This window comes from Salvelinus alpinus, chromosome 9 (assembly GCF_045679555.1).
Source record: "Salvelinus alpinus chromosome 9, SLU_Salpinus.1, whole genome shotgun sequence".
In the NCBI taxonomy this organism is placed as follows: Eukaryota; Metazoa; Chordata; class Actinopteri; order Salmoniformes; family Salmonidae; genus Salvelinus; species Salvelinus alpinus.
In genome coordinates this window covers 15,208,617-15,229,236 of record NC_092094.1, presented here as the reverse complement: position 1 = coordinate 15,229,236, position 20,620 = coordinate 15,208,617, and the positions used below count along the sequence as shown (strand labels likewise).

The following is a 20,620-nucleotide window of genomic DNA, read 5'->3' as shown; positions in this document are numbered from 1 at the left end:
CCAAAATATTGAGCCTTTGAAACTGAAACAGTGCATCCCGAATGTAGGCAGCAAACATTGTACCAGGACAGCTGTGATTTACAACCTGATAGCAATAGTTTGGCTAGCTTGCTAGCTAGCTACCTCCAGACAAATGAGAGAACGCCTTACTCTGACCATTTTACTCAACCTAACAGAGCTGGTTAGGCTGTTTACATGTTATCCAGAGCGTTCATGACCAACTTACTTTCTTTGCCTACGTTTACTGACACCAGCCACATTCAGCAGGTGTTGATGTTCGTAAATTCATCAGTTATTCTGAGCTCTGGCATACTCAGATGAGAGTGCTCTGAAATTGGAGTAGATAGCCAGAGTGAATTTGCGAACGCAAGAGATATGCTAACTGGATAACAGTCGTTCAAGTTCTTGCTAGCTAACCAAATGACACCTGCATCTCTAGGTGTGTATAGCCACCGGAAAATGATATGAGGGGAAAAAGTCATTCGACCCACATCTCCAATGACATGACATCTTCCTAGCAGCTAGCTAACGTTGGCTCCGTGTTTTTAGCTTGCTACGATAGCCTATTAGCCACATTATGACCGACTTGTGATCATCGCCCTTGTTAGTTTGATTGTATTGTCATTCTCAGCCTTTGTTACATTCATCTGTTTTTGTACAAAATTATGAGCCATTGAAACAGTGCATCCCTGAATGAAGGCAGCAAACATTGAACCAGGCCAGCTGTGATTTACCTGATAGCAATCATTTTTGACTACCAAGAAATGTACTGGTGAATTATATACACTGAACAAAAATAACACACAACATGTAGTGTTGGTCCCATGTTTCATGAGCTGAAATAAAAGATCCCAGAAATGTTCCATACGCACAAAAAATATTTCTCCCAAATTTTGTGCACAAATGGGTTTACATCCCTGTTAGTGAGCATTTCTCCTTTGCCAAGAAAATGCATCCACCTGACAGGTGTGGCATATCAAGAAGCTGATTAAACTGCATGATCATTACACTGGTGCTCCTTGTGCTGGGGGCAATAAAAGGCCACTAAAATGTGCAGTTGTCACAACAATGCCACAGATTTCTAAAGTTGTAAAGAAATTAATATGAATTTCTCTACCATAAGCTGCATCCAATGTAGTTTGAGAATTTGGCAGTACGTTGAACCGGCCTCACAACCGAAGACCACGTGTAACCAAGCCAGCCCAGGACCTCCACATCTGGATTCTTTACCTGCGGGATCGTCTGAGACCAGCCACCCGGACAGCTGATAAAACAGTATTTCTGTCTGTAATAAATCCCTTTCGTGGGGAAAAACTCCTGATTGGCTGGGCCTGGCTCCCAAGTGGATGGGTCTATGCCCTCCTAGGCCCACCTATGGAATGTTGAGGCAAATAGAACCTTTCTTTTGTTGTTTTTATCTCAAAGTTTTGTCGCATAAATTGGGAATTTGATATTTTTGACTGATATGATTGTCTGTTTGTTCCATATGTGAAAAGATGTTAAAACGCTGTCAGTTCCACTTTAAAACACACCTTCTGTCCCTCTCCGTTGGCCAGGTAACATTGGCCCAGCATGAAGCGGCAGGAGCCCACGTTAACCTGACACCACGGCCCAATGAGACGCACATACTCCTGAAGAGAGAGAAAAGGAGAGCTTAAGAAAATATTCTATTTAAAAATGCATCAGTTGGCTTTTTAATTAAATCTGCTTCAATCAATAAATACATATTTATTGCCCCAATTAGGACATTGGTTATGCAGTCAAGGTAAAAAAAAAAACATGATGCAACACAAATAAGTGTGTGAGAGGGTTGTAGAGTCCGTGAGAAGCGTCTCACCTGTAGTTGTGCATACTGGCAGTTGCCCATCAGACACTCAGGGAACTGGAAGCTAAGGTTGTTGGGCCAGCTATAGAGATAGTGTTAAGGGTCAACCTTGACATTATTTACAGTGCACCTCATTGCAACCCTCTAAGGCTAATAGTCAAATCGCTGCCTAAAGCACATCAAGTTTAGCTTTGCCTCGCTTTAATAGCATAGCATGTGCTAGCCATGTGGTGTGTAATAACCTTGCGTAAAGAATATTAACTCTAGCCTCGACTAGCCTAGCAGTGTATGAGGACAGAAATAACATTGCTTAAAAATATGCCAGCTGTGTAGATAACCTTTCCTAGGGAAACATCAACTTTTGCTTAGCCAAGCACAGTCGTGTGTGTGTGTAGGTGTGGTAAGATACAGTTGCTGAGCCAGCAGGGTGACCACGCTGGAGACCATGTGGGGCCAGTGGAGCAGGGCTGTGCCCGGGGCGGGGCTGTGCTGCTTGGAGTAGATTTGTGTAATGATGGCCTTCCGCGCTACGTTCTGGTAGAACAGCTCCACCACCGTCTGGGGGCTCCGGACTGAGGGGGAAAGAAAACGGAGTTGGATACAGGGATGTGATCAGGACAATAGACAATCAGGAAAATTCAGACAAAAGTATGATATTGGTTTGGGTTAGCTAGGCATATTGCAATGATGTATGAATAGAGGGCAATGTCAGAAAAGCAGGAATTCCTGATTAAAACAGGAAAAAAAAGTAATCGCTTAGAGAGAGGCTTGAAGTCAACACGGAGGCTACACATAGCACCTGACCTGATCTGTTGCTGGCCATAGCTGGAGAATCAGACAGCTCCAGGACTGACAGGTGCTGCAGGTTGGCATCTCTGGAGGGAGAACACAATGTCAACTAGGTAGAATTCACTGAATTCAATACTGTGTGTTGTGTTGCGTTGGAGTGTGTGTCTGTTGTGTGTGTTTGTGTGCGTACATGATGTCAAGAGGCACGGTGGTGGTCAGGCTCTGGGTGATGTGTTTGAGGAGATAGTAGGAGGAGAGAAGCTGAGAGGAGCGGGGGATCAGGTCCTGTTGTAGCTGGAGCAGCTGAGGCCCTCCACCCGGGAACACCTGGAGAACACACACAATTAAGTCAGAAGAGCAGACTGTGTGTGATGTAGGGCGGACCATATTTAGTCGACTGGTCAATTGTTTGTTGGTCGACCAAGATTTCTTCAGTCGAGCAGTAACAAAAAAAATATTTAATTGTGTACAAGACACCTGTCTGATTGTGCGCCTGTCTGTGTGGACTAATCCATTGTGGAGGCCGTGAGGATGGCAGTACATCACTAAGACATGCGCTATTGAAATTGTATATATATCTTAGGTTATATTACCTAAGAACAATGGTGCAACACTAATACAAATATTTTATAACAAATGCACTTTCTCCCGCGTTGGATAGCGGTCGCTGTCCACGGTTCTGAAACATCAATGCGCTGTTGAATTGGCGCCTTTTCCTAGACCATGTTGCTATGTGCATAATAGCAAAGTTAACCAGCATATTGGTATTGAGAACAATGCGGCGGAGGCAGCAGTTGGAGTTAGCAGAAGAGAAAAAAAGCACTTGCCTTAATTTTCGAAGAAAAGTGAGAGGAAACACCAACTTAATTAGGTCTATAATGAATAGCTTAACTTAAATGCGCCTGGCTTTATAAATCGTACATATAAACAGAAATAAGACTGTTTTGTGTATTTGTTTAATAGCCTACTGATTCCGTGAGCACCAAGCCTCAGCCACTACATGTCGGTCAAACAATTTCACAAATGTGGCTGTTTTTAAATGCTGTAATAAAGGCTTTACACTTTTTTCCATTAGAACAGCCTCTAGTATTACTTTACATTTATTTAGTGTTGTTTACACTTCCAAATTGTCAGAAAAAATATATATTTGTAATAACCCTCCGTTTTCTTGATATTATTGTCATTGTCATCATTATAATAAGTAATATAATTATCATCAATAGGCTTTGTATAGCAGCCTTGTATGACAACCATCGAGCTGTAGGCCAAAGAGCGCATCCTGTTTAGTCTTAATACTGTAACTTAGGTATGTATTTCAATTAGTGATGCACCGATATTTTCCTTGCCAAAAAAACCCTGATACCGATACTTAATATTTTAGCGGCCTTTTAAGTATTCTAGTACAGTTAAATAGTTAACACGGACTCAGTGGTCTAAGGCACTGCATCTCATTGCAAGAGGCGTCACTACAGTCCCTGGTTCAAATCCAGTCTATCACATCCGGTCGTGATTGGGAGTCCCATAGGGCGGCGCACAATTGGCCCAGCGTCGTCCGGGTTTGGCAGTCATTGTAAATAAGAATTTGTTCTTAACTGACTTGCCTAGTTAAATAAAGGTTACACACACACACAGTTATTTTGTTGGCATTTACGCATGTCCCCATTACCAGTAAAACATAATCAAAACCTTGTTCTTTCACTTACTTGCTGTGCTGTTTCATTGTTCAGTCGTTTCATTCTCAACCAGGATTTCTATGGAACGCTGTTTGGATCTTTGCTATGGAATGTCGTTTGGGTGTTTGTGTGTCAATTAAGCTTGTTGACCAATCAGGACCTGAATATGCACGTCACAATTTAACTCTTTCATAAAAAAATGTACGTAGTTATTACACAATCACTCGTATTTCATATGTCACAACGATTCATCGATATGTATGCTATGATGCTGTTAAAGTTGTCTTGCGCACCTATAGTGCTGGTCATAAAAAGAAAATTAGCTAGCTCATGAATGCAAACAATGTTCTTCCCCAAAAACATATCAAAACGACAATCTGTTTCAGTAGCTAGCTAACTATATAGCTAGGTCTCATCTAAAATAACCCTAATCAATAAGAGTTCTTATTTGATTTAATGGTGGTCGGACCCATCTATGTGAAGCTAGCCACAATAAGGATTAGCCACAATAGTGGAATTTGCGCGTAGCCTTCAAAATAAATGTATGGCATAATCCAACTATTTTGTATTAATTTGCATCACTGTCAATGACACTTTTATTTTGAAGGCTAACCGCAAAGTCCACTATTGTGCCTAATCCTTATTGTGGCTAGCTTCACAACACATAACCCGGTCCGGTCGAGCCTCACTAGCCAGATGACGCTTGCTGGCTGCTTATAACATTAGCTTTGGGCAACAGGGTTAAGTAGCTGGCTAGCTATTTATTTTCATGAACTGAAGTTCAATTTCAATAGGCAAACAACAAGTGGCAACCCATCTAATACATACTCACAAGCATTCCTAAATCATTGCTAAGAATAATGAAAATGACTGCAGTTTCTACTGGTCATTGTTTTCAGGCTGGTTGTATTGGTGCTAGCTAGGTACCAAGCTAAAGCTAGCTACCCCAGAAGTTGGTCAAACAAATGATGCTTTATTACCAACGCGGTATTGAAAACACATTGTTCGTGGCCGGTGTTTGCAGACTTTTTTATACAGCTTTGACAGTGCTACTGTATCTTTTTTTGGCATGCAAAGACCCAAATGGCATTCCATAGTATGTATGTCGTGAAGGTAATAGCAGTGACGCTATTACTGGGCAACTCCGGTAGAGCAACGTCTGAAAAATAGCACACTTGGTAGTGTGTACCGGTTCTCGACCAGATGGCGAAAGCCAACATCACCCACGACAGAGAACGGTTGATTGTCAAGGACAATGTATTCCATTATCTTGGCGTTAATGGATTTCGCCTTTTGAGTTGTCTCGCTAAAATGTTCTTACTCTTTCAAATGACTGCTCGATCCACACAGCAGACATTGTGGGCCAAGTTAGGAATGCTGTGTTGCACGTGTAGCGCATAATTTTATGTAGGGTCATTACGTCATGTACATATGTTATATAGGTATGCACGTCAGCTTTGACATCAGTTTTGCTCATCAATTCCGATATGTTCACCGATATATCATGCATCCCTAATTTCAATGCTTATATAGGCTACTGTATCAATCATTCATGTCATCACACAGCATGAGTCATTCAAGAGATTAAATGCAATCAAGAATTTGTTTTAAAATAAAATAAAGCAACATGAATAATTAGCGTAAACAATAAATAAACCGTTCCATTTCGGAAATTGCATTCACGAATGAATGAGACTGTTTTTAGTCTTAGCTGTAATAAAGGCTTTACAAAAACTTTAGACTGGTATGCTAATCATTTATTTTGTGTTTACATTGTTCCAAATGGTCAGAAAAATTATATTGTAATCTAACAGAACCTGTTTGGCACACATAATATGCATACAGTGCTTGCTCCTTACCTTCTTTATCCAGTATTTTCCACAACTAGTCATTTATTCCACACATCCGACTTTCCCTTTACCTCCTGAACAACCAGTAAAAATTCCCCCGTTTCGTGTTGGTCCGTCACGTTCTTTGTATTCATTTTGCTGTCACATGTGTTCCGAGTTTGTTATAACCAATTTATTAATGCGATTATGATATGCTATAGGTCAGGCCCCATTGGTTCCGTGCATGCAATGCATACGTGTGTCAAGTTTACAATTGGCTCATTCATCCCCCTCCTCTCCCCTGTAACTATTCCCCAGGTCGTTGCTGCAAATGAGAACGTGTTCTCAGTCAACTTACCTGGTAAAATAACGGTAAAATAAATAAAATAAAAAAGTAAAGAGAGCAAAGGTTGAGGGAATAGGGAATGCTTTTCCTAAAGAAATGAGGGATTTCGGTAACAAAAATTCAGTCATAAATGGCTTTAATTATGTTGCAGCTTCAGCAACATGGACAGCGTGATAAACACTTGAAGTTTTGTAGTGTTCGCTGCAGCATGGAGGAGAGAGACAATGGGTGCTAGCCACACGGTCACTCACTAATTCTTTTAACACAGCATAGCAAGTCTGCAATTGCGGTCAGTCTCTCTCTGGTCATTAATGTGTCTTAATTATTTCAAACAGTGTGCTTAGAATTAGACAAGCTCAGTGCATATAGTTGATTTGATTAAAACACACAGGCTGTGTCTACAAAAATAAGTTTTACAATTCCGATTGGTCGAAAGAACAGTCTCCTCTCAGTCAACCAAGATTTGTTTTTGTTGGGGTCAGCCCTAGTGTGATGCGTTTGTATTTCTGTCTCAGTGTGTATGTACTACTACTTACATTCTCTCCTAGACGTAGGTAGAGCTGCTGCAGTATGAGCAGGTCCCTACAGAACAGGGTTCTGGTCATGGCCATCTGACAGACAGCCTGACACACCACAGCCACCGCCACACTGCTACCATACAGCTGGGACAGACTGATCTGCCACGACAGGGACTGGCCTGCTGGGGCACACACATCAGTTTAAACCGGTCCATTTTCACACAGACTGAGCTCAAACATTCAGTTTAAGTTCCTACTCAAATAATAATAAAAACTAAACTTACCGGTCAATAAATGACACCATATAGAATTATCTAGGGCTAATCTGTGTTGATATACAGTACCAGTCATAAGTTTGGACACACCTACTTTTTCTACATTGTAGAATAATAGTGAAGACATCAAAACTATGAAATAACATATGGAATCATGAGGTAAGCAAATAGTGTTAAACAAATCAAAATATAATTTTAGATTCTTCAAAGAAGAAACCCTTTGTGCAAAGCTGTCAGGCACTCTTGGCATTCTCTCAACCAGCTTCACCTGTAATGCTTTTCCAACAGTCTTGAAGGAGTTCCCACATATGCTGAGCACTTGTTGGCTGTTTTTTCTTCACTCTGCGGTCCAACTCATCCCAATTCAAATAAATCTAAATGTATTTGTCACGTGGCTCTAACCAATAGGTAAGTAAAGAAATAAAACAACAGTAAAAAGACAGTGAAAAACAGTAGCGAGGCTATAAAAGTAGCGAAAAATAGTGCAAAAAAGGTATTAGGTGAACAATAGGTAAGTAAAGAAATAAAAACAATAGTAAAAAGACAGTGAAAAACAGTAGCGAGGCTATAAAAGTAGCGAGGCTACATACAGTAGCGAGGCTACATACAGACACCGGTTAGTCAGGATGATTGAGGTAGTATATACATGTAAATATGGTTAAAGCAACTATGCATGTATGATGAACAGAGAGTAGCAGTAGCGTTAAAGAGGGGTTGGCGGGTGGGGGATGGCGGGACACAATGCAGATAGGCCGGTTAGCCAATGTGCGGAGCACTGGTTGGTCGGCCCAATTGAGGTAGAATGTACATGAATGGGTTGAGGCCGGGGGATTGTGGAGGCCAGGTCATCTGATGCAGCACTCCATCACTCTCCTTCTTGGTCAAATAGCCCTTACACAGCCTGGAGGTGTGTTTTGGCTCATTGTCCTGTTGAAAAACAAATGATAATACCACTAAGCCCAAACCAGATGGGATGGCGTATCGCTGCAGAATGCTGTGGTAGCCATGCTGGTTAAGTGTGCCTTGAATTCTAAATAAAATCACTGACAGTGTCACCAGCAAAGCACCCCCACACCATAACACCTCCTCCTCCATGCTTTACGGTGGGAAATACACATGCAGAGATCATCCATTCACCCACACTGCGTCTCACAAAGACACGGCGGTTGGAACCAAAAATCTCACATTTGGTCTCCAGACCAAAGGACAGATTTCCACCGGTCTAATGTCCATTGCTTGTGTTTCTTGGCCCAAGCAAGTCTCTCCTTCTTATTGGTGTTCTTTAGTAGTGGTTTCTTTGCAGCAATTCAACCACGAAGGCCTTATTCACACAGTCTCCTCTGAACAGTTGATGTTGAGATGTTTCTGTTACTTGAACTCTGAAGCATTTATTTGGGCTGTAATTTCTGAAGCTTGTAACGCCAATGAACGTATCCTCTGCAGCAGAGGTAACTCTGGGTCTTCCTTTCCTGTGGTGGTCCTCATGAGAGCCAGCTTCATCAAAGCGCTTGATGGTTTTTGCAAATGTACTTGAAGAAACTTTCAAAGTTCTTGAAATGTTCCGTATTGACTGACCTTCATGTCTTAAAGTAATGATGGTCTGTCATTTCTCTTTGTTTTTTTGAGCTGTTCTTGCCATAATATGGACTTGGTCTTTTACCAAAAAAGGGCTAACTTCACAACTGATTGGCCCAAATGCATTAAGTAAAGAAATTCCACAAATTAACTTTTAACAAGGCACACCTATTCATTGAAATGCATTCCAGGTGCTTATCTCATGAAGCTGGTTGAGAGAATGCCAAGAGTGTGCAAAGCTGTCATCAAAGTAAAGGGTGGAGAATTAGAAAAATCTCAAATATAAAATATATTTTGATTTGTTTTAACACCTTTTTTGCTTAATACATGATTCCATGTGTTATTTCATAGTTTATGTTTTCACTATTATTCTACAATGTAGAACATTTTACAAACCATGGAATGAGTAGGTGTGTCAACTTTTGACTGGTACTGTATATTAGCCATGGTATAGTGTGGTAGGTATAGCATGGTATAATATTATATAGGTCTTACCTATGGTGAGAGACCCCTCTCCAACTGGCTCCGAGTCAGTCTCCAGGTCCATCTCTCTGATCAGCACAGCCATGGCTGCCAAAGGGTTACGGACGTCGTGTAGTTTGTTATGGATGTCCTCTATCACATTCTCACTACGATGGGAATGAAAGAAGCATAACAGTCAGTCACGAAACCCCACATAGCACGGCAATGCCGGCATGTGAATGACCCATAGGAGGTCAACAACATTTGTTGGTTGAAATTATTTTTCCTATGACAATTTTTTCCCAATTCATTAATTGACTTTCAACTGGCCTCCATAAACAGTACATAGTAATTTTCAAAAACTGTTGAGGTGTGTGCGTACTGACTTGTCGTTGGCCAGTAAGTTCTCCAGCACCATCTCCGCAGCCCTCTCAGGTGACTGGAGATGTTCCAGGGCTTTCTCCATCTCGTAGGCCATGTCCCCCGGCACCGCGTCACTCACCAGCCTCAGACACTGCACCAGCTGCAGCACGTCACAACAAACCTCCGGGTCTGGACATAGGGAAACATGGTACGAGGAGAAACTGGGAGTCCCGCAGAGCCAAACTGGCAAACAATGTCTACCTTTTCAACAAGGAGAAACAAATTCATATTGAACCACTTAAAGTGTGAATGGCTACACTTGACAAAAACCCAGTAGGTAAAGAGCTCTCTGGATCTAAAATGGCTACTATACATTCTCAGTAGACACAGATGAACGAGAGAGGTCTTGTCTTTACCCTCAGTCACGGGTGTCTCTTCCTCTGAGAACAGGTACTCATCAAAAGACAGGTACAGGTGCTCCACAGCAAAGCAGGGCACCAGGAATGACACAAAGCCCTGGATCAAACACAGTCACTTATTGACTGCAATCCAGCAAAATTATTTTAATATGAAACATGAAAAAACTATGTTTTAAATGACCAGGTTTCCTTCGTCCCCTTTTGGGTCACATGGTCCCAAATCAACTAAACATATGCAAGAATGTAGTGTAATGTAGTCTCTCTTCCAATCTGTACCTTCTTCAGCACACAGACCATGTGTGTATGTGGGTTGAGCAGCAGGCCCAGTGGTGTGGCCAGAGCCTCCTGGTACTGTAGACAGCAGGCATAGAACTTGGACCAGAACTCCACCTGTAGCTGCCTGTACTCCTCCTGGCTGAACTCAAACTCTGTTACACTGCTCTGCAGCTAGAGAGGGAGAGAGTCATACATGTAGGAAATGCAGCAGAAACAAGCTGAGAAAAAAGTCAGGAGACGGTGTGTGAGTCAGATGGAGAGAATACGCAGAAAGCAGGGAGCCTGGTCTAGCTTACCTCCTTCTCCACAGCCACCGTCACCTCTTTCTTGAGGGTCTCCCAGGGGAGATCAGTGATTCGCTCTGTGCCTCTCCTGTAAATCTGTAGGGCTTTGACTATAGCAGAGGCAGTGAATCTCAGGGGGGAGAAGAGCACATCCAGGTAGGTCTCCTGTCATAACACAATAGATAGGACAAATTAGCTTGATTAAAAAATGTATTTTTTTTTTTATGTGTGTAGGCACAATAGTGACAATATGGAATAGGAGGATACTGATAAATTGCAATGATGTTTGGACAGAGCGTGATGTCATCAAATCAGGTTCTGATTAATCAGTTAATTTAATAAATGAAATCAGATTAATTAATTCAAATCCCATTTGATATCAGTGATGAATGATGTGGTGTTGTCTTACCCTGGGGTCCTGGTCTGCTCCGATGTGGACCTCTTCCTCAGGGCCAGGCTGCACAAACACCTGGTTCCACTGACCTGCCATGGAACTGTGACGTCACAATGGAGGTAAGCAGAGTAGGAAATGGACAGCACTCCAAATTATATTCATTTCCCCCCAGAAAACTAAATTCACAATGTTACAGAGATCATCTCTTGATATATAGGCATACAAGTCCATTACACTATCCAAAGGATAATCGAAACATGTCACACTCACTGTTCAAAGTTGATGTATTTCACCACGGTTTGGTTGGTATCGTCCAGCCACAGGCCCCAGATGTCCGTAGAAGTGAGAGCAAAGTCCACCAGTGTCTCCTAATCACACCAGGACACACAGGAGAGGAGTCAGGCTGACAAAACATATTACTGAGATGAGACTTTCCATTAACTAACACATAATATCAAAATTCCAGACCCATTCCAAACCGACACATATTCTTCCGCAAAGACAACCCCTACCCACTCTCACACACACCCTCCACACCTCTCCTTCAGTTACCTGTGTGGCAAACAGTGAGGAGATGTGGTCCAGGCTGTAGCGGTTGTTGTCTGTGGCCACCAGCTGCAGCACAGTGAACTGTCCCCTGGAAGGTACGGCCAGGTAGATGGCCAGACACAGCCCCGTGGAGGAGAAGGCTAGCCGTAGCCGATGGCCCTGTCCTGGGGAACGCTTCACCCCCCGGCACGCTGGCATGTATTCCAACATGTCAGCCTCCATCAGACATGCCTGGTCCTGTAGGATGAGGAAGGGCCTTCCCATGTTAGCAAAAACGATTTATGTTATAATTTTTTGTTGATTTTTTTTATTTTGTTGATATCCAGGTTAATATTTCTCATCATTTAATCAATTAGGCCTACTTTTAGATCCAAATGAAAAAGTTCAACATCCTTCCTCTAAAGGACATAAAGTTGCAATCCGTTGGGGTGAAACTGCTATGTCCATTTGCGATATTACAACAGACGTCACTTTAACAAAAAATAACACTTATTCCCTCGGCAATCATTGCACATGGGATAGAACGGCAGAGTATGTATGTACTACCATTTATTTTGTTCTATGTTTCTTGGGGAGACCAGTGGCACTGTTTCACAGATCTCAGCATTAACAGGATGTTTATTTTATTTAACCTTCATTTAACTAGGCAAGTCAATTAAGACAAATTCTTATTTACAATGACGGCCTGCCCCGGCAAAAGCTTAACCCGGACAACCCTATGGGACTCCCAATCACGGCCGGTTGTAATACAGCTTGGAATCGAACCAGGGTCTTTAGTGACGCCTCTAGCACTGAGATGAATGCGCCACTCGGGACCCCAAAATGTCATGCTTCTGACCACAGAATTCAATAGAACAATCTCTTTATGGGACTGACCCTATAGGACCACATGCGTAGTTTATGGTCCTGACACAGAGCCAAGATGAAGGTGTCGTCCTCCAGTTCCCTTACTGCCAGACTCAGGGCCAGGTCCCCAGGGCTCTGCTCACCTCTGGACAGGACACACACGGAGGGTTACACATACACACGAACAAAAGAACCAGGGTTGGTTTACACAATGGGGCGATAACACGGACCCAGACTCAATCTATTAAAGAGGTAAAAAACATGTCTTCTAACCTGATGGCAGTTGGCATCCAGCCAGCCAGTCTCTGCATCACAGAGCTTGTCTTCAGCTCCAGAATGGTCAAGCTGGCCTGTGTGTCGTGTGGGGGCAGTGTGACGACCAGGATACCCCCTGCAGGTGAAGCAAGGGCGTAATGGGCCTCTCCCTGGTGGCTGAGCCAGACTGCTGAGGCGGTGGGGCCTACTGTCTGGCCCACAGTGCTGGGGATGACTGCGCTGTGGGCAGGGTCCTGCAGACTCATTTTCCCCACGTCTGTAAATATGGACTGCATCTGGAGCTCTGTCACCAGCTCCTGTAGGAGGTAAGGGAGAAAAAAAAGTATATTTGTATACAGCACAGTGTGCTAGGAAAAGGTTGTGTTGCTCTGTCTGTCAGAAAAGTAAGAACATTGATTACGTCAACCAATTAAAAACAGAATGTTTCACACAAATCATTTCTCCCCACTCCACTGCGTCGGACATATGATTCATGCATTTTGGTTTAGAAGCATCCTAAAGAGGGACTTACGCTGCGGTACATGCGTGTGGGGTGTGGCAGCACCAGCCGGTGCACAGTCTGGTTGGTGACGATGAGGATGGTGACATTGTTGAGAGTCTCCTGGACGTGTACGCCTCCGGGCAGCAGAGGGCAGTGTGTGATCTTGAGTTTAACAGCATTGTTCAGTAGGTTGGTGTCCAGAGACTGCTCCACCAGCTGCACTGTGTCCCCGGAGGTAGACCTGGAGAGAAGACGTAGATGGCTTTGGGATGTGCTGAGTGGACGGGAGGAAGTCACAGGATTGCTATAGGGGATACGGGTGTACATCTGTGGATTAAGCAAATGAGGGGTTGAGGTCAGGTCAGATCCCCTTAAGGGAGAAATTATGGTTTATTACCCTCTTCCTGTCAAACCATAATTGATGTAAGGATTGGAGAGGAGGAGGAGGGCCTATATTGGAGTATGTACACTTGTGTTGGTGGAAACACGTTTTGTCTAATGCAGCTGTATTGATCCTCTGGGAAGAATAAACTTGGTTCAGCTTTCATAATGTCCGTTGAGTGTTTTACTCAGAATTAGAACCTAACAGTACCTAGTGATGTTACGTTTGATACCGGAGCCTCGAGGCAGATGTCGAAATCGCTAAGCAGTTTACTTCAAAGCAGTGGTCCCTCAAGACTAGTCCAGGTGGAGTGGAGTGGAGTGGAGTGGAGTGGTAACGCGCGTGCAAGCAGTCGATCCCGACATCACTTGGGTACACTGCAGCATCCACCGAGAGGCTCTTGCTGCCAAGGGAATGCCTGACAGCTTGAAATATGTTTTAGACACTATAGTGAAAATGGCTTACTTAGTTAAAGCAAGGCCCCTGAACTCTCGTGTATTTTCTGCACTATGCAATGATATGGGCAGCGACCATGTAACGCTTTCACAACATACAGAAGTGCGCTGATTATCAAGGGGCAAAGTATTGACACGTTTTTTTATTTTTATTGAGAGACGAGCTTAAAGTTTACTTTAGACAGACAGACAGAGGTCATGAGCAAATTGTTCAGCATGTTTTTAAAAATATAAATTTTGGGGAGGGACATATTCAGGATGCTACCCTAAACATAACATTCACTCCAAATCGAAACCTACAACCTGATTTTTGGATGGAATTTACTTGGAATGCTTCCTACACTCAAGGATTATTATTCCCAAACAAGCAGAGACCTGAAAACACCATCCAACCTGGAGCTGAGTGAGTAATGCTTATTAGTCTGAAGCAATTTTTTTACTTTCAAAAGCCAATAACAATGATATATTTTACTTAATAAAGGACTGAATGCTCAGGCTACCAAGCTTTGCTAGGACTAAGAGTTACATCTTCAATTAGCACTGACGTGCGAAGCGAGAGGTGTCGAAGCCTTTGAGCCCAACAAATGGCAGGCTACCCCACCCAGATCCAGAGGACTTGAAGCCCCCTCCCCTCTCTTCCGAGCTTTCCCTCGCCTCCAGCACACATGTACTGTTGGGGCGAGTGACTCTGAACTTACAATTGCTAGCCAAGTCGTTAAACATTTAAAAAAATTATTGTGCATTTTGTCATTTGCCTCATGACTCCTGCATGCTTTGTTAACTACGAACTTTCTTTACCCAACCGTGGGACAGTATGTTTGTTCCCACACTCGGGACTCTGACTCTCTATTGGTTACATGGACTTTTGTCCTCCCATCCTCTTCTAAACACCTCTCGCCGGCTTTGTATTCATGTTACCTGATGAAATTGCTGTACAATATGATCTTGTTGCCATCTGATGCACATTCATATGTCATAAAATCAGCACTGCAGAGATCTCCCTGTCCTATGCCCTTGATTGTATTACTGTTGATGATATCTGGAAATGTGCATGCACACCCTGCCCATCTACTGTTGCTAGCCCCAATTCTGACTTGTGCTCTGATATCTGCTTCACTGATTTCTGTTCCCGTAAAAGCCTGGGTTTACTGGAAGTTAACACTAGAAGCTTATTACCTAAAATTGATTCAATTGAAAGTGTTGGTTCACAGCTCCAATCCAGATGTGTTGGTCATTACTGAGACGTGGTTAACTGGCTCTCTTTCAGGCAAATGAGAAATAAGTGCACTCAGGTTATCCGGAAGGCCAAAGTTAGTTACTTTAAGGAGCAGTTCTCTCTCTGTGGGTCTAACCCCAAGAAGTTCTGGAAAACGGTTAAAGACCTGGAGAATAAACCCTCTCCTCACAGCTGCCCATGTCCCTTAAAGTTGATGTGGTTGTTACTGACAAGAAGCACATGGCTGAGCTCTTTAATCACCACTTCATTAAGTCAGGATTCCTATTTGACTCAGACATGCCTGCTTGCCAGTCCAACATCTCCTCATCTCCCACCCCTTCTAATGTGACTATCCCCGATGCTTCTCCCTCTTTCCCCCTGCCCCGCAACAAAGTGTCTCCCTGCAGGCAGTCACTGAGTCCGAAGTGCTAGAGGAACTCCTGAAACTTGACCCCCAAAAAAACTCTGGGTCAGATGGTTTAGACCCTTCTTTAGGGTTTCTGCCCCTATCATCGCCCAGCCTATCTCCGACCTTTTTAACCTCTCTCTCCTTTCTGGGGAGGTTCCCATTGCTTGGAAGGCAGCCACGGTTCGTCCTTTATTTTTAGGGGGAGATCAAGCTGATCCTAACTGTTATAGACCTATTTCTATTTTGCCCTGTTTATCAAAAGTGTTGGAATAACTTGTCAATGATCAACGGACTGGCTTTCTTGATGTCTATAGTATTCTTTCTGGTATGCAATCTGGTTTCCACTCAGGTTATGGATGTGTCACTGCAACCTTAAAGGTCCTTAATGATGTCACCATTGCCCTTGATTCTAAGCAATGTCGCCAAAGCTTTTGATACGGTAGACCATTCCATTCTTGTGGACCGGCTAAGGAGTATTGGTATCTCTGAGGGGTCTTTGAACTGGTTTGCTAACTACCTCTCTCAAAGAGTGCAGGGTATAAAGTCAGAAAATCTGCTGTCTCAGCCACTGCCTGTCACCAAGGGAGTACCCCAAGGGAGTACCCCAAGGATCAACCCTAGGCCCCACGCTCTTCTCAATTTACATCAACAACATAGCTCAGGCAGTAGGAAGCTCTCTCATCCATTTATATGCAGACGATAGTCTTACACTCAGCTGGCCCCTCCCTGGATTTTGCGTTGAACGCTCTACAACAAAGCTTTCTTAGTGTCCAATAAGCTTTCTCTGCCCTTAACCTTGCTCTAAACACCTCCAAAACAAAGGTCATGTGGTTTGGTAAGAAGAATGCCCCTCTCCCCACCGGTGTGATTACTACCTCTGAGGGTTTAGAGCTTGAGGTAGTCACCTCATACAAGTACTTGGGAGTATGGCTAGACAGTACACTGTCCTTCTCTCAGCACATATCAAAGCTGCAGGCTAAAGTTAAATCTAGACTTGGTTTCCTCTATTGTAATCGCTCCTCTTTCACCCCAGCTGCCAAACTAACCCTAATTCAGATGACCATCCTACCCATGCTAGATTACGGAGACAATTTATAGATCAGCAGGTAAGGGTGCTCTCGAGCAGCTAGACGTATGTATGTATGCATGCATGCATGTATGTATATATATAATTTTTTATCCCAGCCCCGTCCCCAAAGCAGGTCTTTTGCATTTTGGTAGGCCGTCATTGTAAATAAGAATTTGTTCTAAACTGACTTGCCTAAGTAAATAAAGGTTCAATAAAAAATAAATACAAATACTGACCATAATTGCACTTGTCTGACCGCTTGCATGATGAGTTTCTCACACGACTGGCCTATCTGGGTAAGGATTTTTTCTCACCCAAATGATCAGAATCTAGGATTACAGGGACTCTCCGCAACTATATTCAATGTGCGGGATAAAATTGAGGCTATGATTAAGAAGTTCGAGCTCTTCTCTGTCTGCATTAACAAGGACAACACAGGTCTCCCATTAGAGGTCGACCGATTAATCGGAATGGCCGATGAATTAGGGCCGATTTCAAGTTTTCATAACAACCGGTAATCGACATTTTTGGACACCGATCATGGCCGATTACATTGCACTCCACAAGGGGACTGCGTGGCAGGCTGACTACCTGTTATGCGAGTGCAGCAAGGAGCCATGGTAAGGTGCTAGCTAGCATTAAACGTATCTTATAAAAAACAATCAATCTTAACATAATCACTAGTTAACTACACATGGTTGATGATATTACTAGTTTATCTAGCTTGTCCTGCGTTGCATATAATCGATGCGGTGCCTGTTAATTTATCATTGAATCATAGCCTACTTTGCCAAACGGGTGATTTCACAAGCGCATTCGTGAAAAAAGCACTGTCGCTGCACCAATTTGTACCTAATCATAAACATCAACGCATTCCTTAAAATCAATGCACAAGTATATATTTTTAAACCTGCATATTTAGTTAATATTGCCTGCTAACATGAATTTCTTTTAACTAGGGAAATTCTGTCACTTCTCTTGCATTCTGTGCAACAGAGTCAGGGTATATGCAGCAGTTTTGGCCGCCTGGCTTGTTGCGAACTGTGTGAAGACTATTTCTTCCTAACAAATACAGCCAACTTCGCCAAACGGGGGATGATTTAACAAAAGCGCATTCGCGAAAAAAGCACAACCGTTGCACGAATGTACCTAACCATAAACATCAATGCCTTTCTTAAAATCAATACACAGAAGTATATTTTTTAAAACCTGCACATTTAGTTACAGTTTTTTTTGATTGCTTAAGCACGATTTTCAAAACAGGGCCCGTGTTTTCAAAACACTACACACAATTAGCACAACCACACACCCAATTAGCAAAACACTACAGATCCTTTGCAAAATTAAACACTCTTGTAAAAACTATACACTTCTTTTTAAAAACCACACTTTGTTACCATATGAAACACACACGTTTCACATTACTATACTCTGTTTGCACGAGTTACACTCTGCTGTGATAAACCTAAAACACTTTTAGCACTTCTACTTCCCTGTGATTAGAGTAGGCTACTATCAACAAAGTTGACCAAACGTCACTTTACGTATTGTAAGTTCAAAATTTAAAAAAAAAAAATAACTAGACAATGTCTCTTCGCCTAGCTGGATCTGGCCAGAGAATTTCATCAAACCACGCAGGCAAAGTTGTCATTAGCAAGACACCTTGGAAAGAAACGTCTTGAATGACGAATCCATCCTTGCATTGCTGCTACCTCCATCTGGTCACAGGCCTCCTCCATGGCTTGGATGAGGGGTACCTCAGCCTGGAGACAGAGATCATATACCTTCCACCTCCATGCAGAGAAAAACTCTTCTATGGGGTTGAGGAAGGGAGAGTATGGTGGAAGATATAGAACGGTGAAATGTGGATGTTGCTGAAACCAGTTCTGAACCAGAGCAGAGCGGTGGAAAGACACATTGTCCCAGACAACAATGTATTGCATATGATCGATTTGATTTGCTGCTGTTATGTTGTGCAATTGGTCCAAGAATGTAAGTATGAGTCCTGTGTTGTAAGGGCCCATATGGGCATGGCGGTGGAGGACCCCATTCTGTGTAATGGCTGCACAGAGTGTTATATTACCCCCACGTTGCCCTGGGACATTGACTATAGCCCTGTGGCCAATGATGTTTCTTCCCTTCCTTCGTGTTCTCATCAGGTTGAACCCAGCCTCATCTACGTAAATGAACTCATGCTGGATCTCCTTTCCATCCATTCGTAAAACTCTCTGAAAAACAGTGTCAGGCAAAATTGTGTAGTTCAGTGTAGATCTAGTATACATATTACAGTACAGTAAAAGATTATGAGACAGTATGCAAGATCACACTGCTAAAGTGAATACATACCTCTGCATAATCATGCCGCAGTCGTTTCACCCTTTCGGAATTGCGCTCGAAAGGCACTCAATAAATTTGCTTCATTTGAATATGTTTTTTTTTTAGGATGCGTGCCAGTGTTGATGTTGAGACCTGATGGATATCGTTGAAAATGACGTGGTTATTGACAATGTTAGCTTGGAGCTGCTTGAGTGTTATAGCATTGTTGGCCAAAACCATGTTTACTATCTCCCTCTCTTGCTGTTCTGTGAACATAGGAGGCCTTCCCCCTTGTCATCCCTGACCCTCAATCCTATGTAGAAAAAAAACAGTATACAATAGTACAGTAATTTCACAGGAAAAGGTAACAGAAGTGCTGATAGTGCATAGAATACAGTACTGTAAGCAGTTACTGAAACCGTGCAGATGTTTTTGATATGATGATATTTTTACAATACCTATTTTCCAGTCGAAATGTTCTCATCACACTTGCCACTGTATATCGGCTTAGATTTGGCTGTACTCGCAGTCCAGCCTCCCTCAGCGTCAGGCCGTGGTTGACAACGTGGTCAACCAGTGTTGCGCGGATCTCATTTGTCAGATTCGGTCCTCTTTGAGCACCTTCTTGTCTTCCTCTTTCTCTTCCTCCCCTTCCTCCTCCTCCTCGTCCTCCTCGTTCTCCTCCTCGTCCTCCTCCTTCTCCTCGTCCTCCTCGTTCTCCTCGTCGTCCTCCTCCTCGTCCTCCTCGTTCTCCTCGTCGTCCTCCTCCTCGTCCTCCTCCTCCTCCTCGTCTTACTCTTTCTCTGACTCTTTCCATTGTCCTTGAAGACTGATGAACTCACCTGCTGCTTTTTATAGTGCTTATACACCTGATTGGTGTGTCTACAATTAAGCAAACAAGTGTTTGCACACCTGATGACTGTGTTGAACCAATTGGTTGGACGGTGTGGTAATTTGACAGTCAGTGCTTTGGTATTGCAAGGACGTGACTTCATGATAGATTTTTGTGTGTAATGTATGTTAAGTGTGTTTAGTGTTTTGCAAATCACTGTGTGTAGAGTTTTGCAACAAGTGTGAGGTTGACAATGTGCTTATAGTTGTGCAAATATGGGCTGATGTTTTGCTTCTTGAGTGTAAGGTTTTGCTAATAGTGTACTACTTTTAATTTTAGTGTGTAAGCAATCCAAAAAAACTGTAAAAGAAATTCAGGTTAGCAGGCAATATTAAACTAGGGAAATTGTGTCACTTCTCTTGCGTTCATTGCACGCAGAGTCAGGGTATATGCAACAGTTTGGGCCGCCTGGCTCGTTGCGAACTAACTTGCCAGAATTTTACGTAATTATGACATAACATTGAAGGTTGTGCAATGTAACAGCAATATTTTGACTTATGGATGCCACCCGTTAGATAAAATCCATAACGGTTCTGTATTTTGCTGAAAGAATAAACGTTTTGTTTTCGAAATGATAGTTTCGGGATTTGAAAATATTAATGACCTACGGCTTGTATTTCTGTGTGTTAATATATTATAATTAACTCTATGATTTGATAGAGCAGTCTGACTGAGCGGTGGTAGGCAGCAGCAGGCTCGTA

At 42.8% G+C, this 20,620-nt stretch overlaps 1 protein-coding gene across 5 annotated transcripts in view; it reads right to left on the bottom strand.

Annotated features, from left to right (window-relative positions):
- LOC139584371 (nuclear pore complex protein Nup160-like) overlaps positions 1 to 20,620 on the bottom strand; it is a 36,312-nt gene that overhangs the window by 6,642 nt on the left and 9,050 nt on the right. For 3 of the 5 annotated variants that reach the window (XM_071416111.1, XM_071416109.1, XM_071416113.1), the window contains exons 3-19: positions 13,211 to 13,421; positions 12,697 to 12,995; positions 12,454 to 12,568; positions 11,581 to 11,814; positions 11,299 to 11,396; positions 11,044 to 11,128; positions 10,647 to 10,799; positions 10,351 to 10,521; positions 10,072 to 10,171; positions 9,679 to 9,844; positions 9,326 to 9,459; positions 6,999 to 7,162; positions 2,805 to 2,941; positions 2,630 to 2,700; positions 2,235 to 2,397; positions 1,838 to 1,907; positions 1,533 to 1,631 (exon numbers count right to left, since the gene is read on the bottom strand). In XM_071416111.1, coding sequence (XP_071272212.1) covers positions 1,533 to 1,631; positions 1,838 to 1,907; positions 2,235 to 2,397; positions 2,630 to 2,700; positions 2,805 to 2,941; positions 6,999 to 7,162; positions 9,326 to 9,459; positions 9,679 to 9,844; positions 10,072 to 10,171; positions 10,351 to 10,521; positions 10,647 to 10,799; positions 11,044 to 11,128; positions 11,299 to 11,396; positions 11,581 to 11,814; positions 12,454 to 12,568; positions 12,697 to 12,995; positions 13,211 to 13,421 — 2,470 coding nt within the window. Of the gene's footprint in view, positions 1 to 1,532; positions 1,632 to 1,837; positions 1,908 to 2,234; positions 2,398 to 2,629; positions 2,701 to 2,804; positions 2,942 to 6,998; positions 7,163 to 9,325; positions 9,460 to 9,678; positions 9,845 to 10,071; positions 10,172 to 10,350; positions 10,522 to 10,646; positions 10,800 to 11,043; positions 11,129 to 11,298; positions 11,397 to 11,580; positions 11,815 to 12,453; positions 12,569 to 12,696; positions 12,996 to 13,210; positions 13,508 to 20,620 lie in introns of all 5 variants that reach the window. The other 2 variants (XM_071416110.1, XM_071416114.1) reach the window with 2 other exon arrangements.